This window comes from Wasmannia auropunctata, unplaced genomic scaffold (assembly GCF_000956235.1).
Source record: "Wasmannia auropunctata unplaced genomic scaffold, wasmannia.A_1.0 LD333874.1, whole genome shotgun sequence".
Lineage (NCBI taxonomy): Eukaryota > Metazoa > Arthropoda > Insecta > Hymenoptera > Formicidae > Wasmannia > Wasmannia auropunctata.
In genome coordinates, this window is record NW_012029016.1 from 777 (window position 1) to 3864 (window position 3088).

Consider the following 3088-nt stretch of genomic DNA (forward strand, 5'->3'; position numbering starts at 1 on the left):
AAGTTTCATCAAAATCAATTCGAATGCTTTTCAAAATTTTTAGAAAAAAAATTAAATTTTTCCTTCAACTTTGACACCTCGCATTTCTGAAACTAAACTATTTCAAACACATAATTATGTAGTTATAAGTTTTTATCTTGAGTTAATATGAGGATCATCCCGTAAAATCTTTTAGAGTACTTAATTATACACATCGCGTTTTTAATGTTATTTAAATAATTACGATTAACATTGATATACTAATTGTATCATTGTTAATAAATACTGAATAAATACCTAGATAATCAAACGTGTCAAGCAAAATCACACACATCTATACTTTCTTATAACAACTTGCCGCGTACTTATATTTATCTTCAACAATTTCGAATATATTTCGAAATTGAAGCAACACGCAGGCATTGATATATATATATATATATATATATATTGTCAGCAATTTAATGGCAAGACAGCATCTCACATTGTCGGTATTATGACGGCATTATATGATCTCATAAATTGTAACCGCAGAATTTTGAATTACACATTTATGATGATATCAAGTTGATCACTAAAATCACCCACGAGTAGTACACGATATTGCTAAGTAAACACGGCAGAATTCTATTTCTCGTAAATATATAAAATCATACATGGAATAAAATGGAATAAAAGACGTTATAAACGTTATATAAAATTTTTCATATTCTAATGAAATGATAATAATAAAATGATGGCTCTTGAAAACTAAATTCCAAAACTGGACTCTAAAGTGAAAAATAGTAAAGCATTTTGACAGTTCTTTCTCTTTACTTATGATGCTTAATACTTGCTGCAAATTTAGTATAATTCTTAATAAAAAGGAATATGGGATGTTAAGATCTTGCTATTATGTTACTATGTACTACTCGATAGATGACGATTTCAGATCACAACATAAGTTATCGGCACATTGGTATCAAGTTGCTATTGAAAGTAGTCATTGTGAAGATATCAATTTGCCAACAAATGCTTAGCTGCTAATTCTGCAAAATATGTATTGTTATAAGCAACATGCCAGTAATAATACAGATACGTTGTTTATTTAGATATATACGTATATACGCTTTATTTTATTTTATTTCACAATTACAGTAATAGATAATAAATGATTCTAAAAAAAAAGTTGTTGCATCATTTCATTATTTAAAAAGATTTATACATTCTTAAAATAATTAAGATTATATTTAAATATTTAATTATTATAATCATCATTTAATTACTAATTGATAAATCTTAACACTTTGAGGAAACTTGTTTATTTAAAGCAAATTCGAATACAAATATTAATAGTTTTTATTCAGACATTTATTAATAAAAAATTAAATATATTATTGTACATTATTATTCCATATAAGCAAAAAATATGCTTATGTCACCATATTTTAACATCTAATATTTCGATATAGGCACAAAAATGAAAAAACAATATAAATAATAAAATAAGACGCAAGTTAATTTTTAAGCTTTTTAGTGATCGAAAATTTTGAAGATTTATATTATACAATTATATTACTAGAAGATAAAAAAATCTAAAATATGTGTGTAAGTATAAAGCATGTGAAGTATGCGTAAGCAAAAAATATAATAATGAATGTTATGCAACTGTATTGCTTTCACATTAATGCTATAATTAAAAGCTGTACTTGCGTGTTGAATCAGACCGTGTCAGGTGATTGATAAAAAAAAGTAACTTAAACCTATCAAGATGCATAAAAGTTTCTTTTAATTGTACAATTCACAATTTTTTGACTGTTAAAAATGTCCTGAACGACATTTTGCATTCTTACCGTCGCATTTTAAACCTTGTCGAAACAATCCATATAACATCGAACCGCAATGATCACAGAAAGTCGGTGACATGAATGTGTGAGTACGAAATCTGTGAGGAACGTCTACCTTGAAACGTTCTCTTAAATACTGTAACAAAAGTATTTAATAATTTAGAAAACAAAATGAGTGACAAAATCGCTGCTGTTGTATTGATTATATCTATCTAATATATGATTATATCACTTAAATATTTTTATGATACATTTATATATTATGAATTAAGATAATTAATATGAATGAATATTATAATTTAATTTAATTTATTTTATTTACTTTTAAATTTATAATTTAATTATAAATTAATTTTTAATTAGTTTTTTAATTTATAATACTTACTATTGTATTTTCTGACTCCCTTCCACTCTCGGGACATTTAGTTAATAATTTATCGTGGCATTTCTTGTGTACTGCCGTTTGACATGCTACAACAAAAAAATATATCCACTCATAAACCTCGATTAAATTATTAATGCATATTAGGCGATCTCACTGATTTCAACAATCTTAATTGTACGACTGTTGATATATACGTTGTCATAACTTTAATGACCTTCAAAAGGTTTAAAACCGTCATTCGTTATTCATTAAAAAGTTAATTACTAACAAATAAAGTTTAACAATAATATATGTATGTTTAACTTTAATTATAGTTTAAACTTTAACTAGTATAAATATTTCATCATTTGCATATTAATTTAGGTAAATGCGAGGAAAAACCTCCACTCTTTCTATTTCATTCTTATCCTAAACTAAATATTTAAGTTCTAAAACAGAAATTGCTTCGTGTAAAAAGTTATAAAAATATAACCTAACCTAAATTAATGTCCTTTTCTTAATTAAATTTTGCTTTCCATAAAAAATAGAAAACTTATGTGGAATCGCGCTTTGCTTGGAAAGTTGTAAACCCATCTTAATTCCTCACTTTATGTTGCAAAGTGTATATGTAGATGCAGTGGATCCTTAATTATTACGGAAGAAAGGAAGAAGGCTCTACTACCGAAAAACAGATTTAGATTAGAACTTCGCTTTATATGGAAAGCTGTAAATCCATGTGTATAATCTTGTTATCTTGCTTCGTATGGATTTACATGATTTACAATTTTCAACGTAAAGTAAATCTTAATTAAGAAAAGAAATAATTGATTTGGATTAAGTCATATTTTTCAAATTCTCTCTAGGGGAGACGAAACCTTCTACAAATGTTAAAGAACACACACACACACACACACACACA

General features: G+C 25.9%; 1 protein-coding gene across 3 annotated transcripts in view; it reads right to left on the reverse strand.

Moving 5' to 3' along the window:
* Positions 1-1256: 1256 nt before the first annotated feature.
* LOC105459764 (putative protein kinase C delta type homolog) overlaps positions 1257-3088 on the reverse strand; it is a 29571-nt gene continuing 27739 nt past the window's right edge. For 2 of the 3 annotated variants that reach the window (XM_011706010.1, XM_011706009.1), the window contains exons 5-6: positions 2191-2276; positions 1257-1941 (exon numbers count right to left, since the gene is read on the reverse strand). In XM_011706010.1, coding sequence (XP_011704312.1) covers positions 1777-1941; positions 2191-2276 — 251 coding nt within the window. In that variant the 3' untranslated portion in view covers positions 1257-1776. The remainder of the gene's footprint in view (positions 1942-2190; positions 2277-3088) is intronic. The other variant, XM_011706012.1, reaches the window with a different exon arrangement.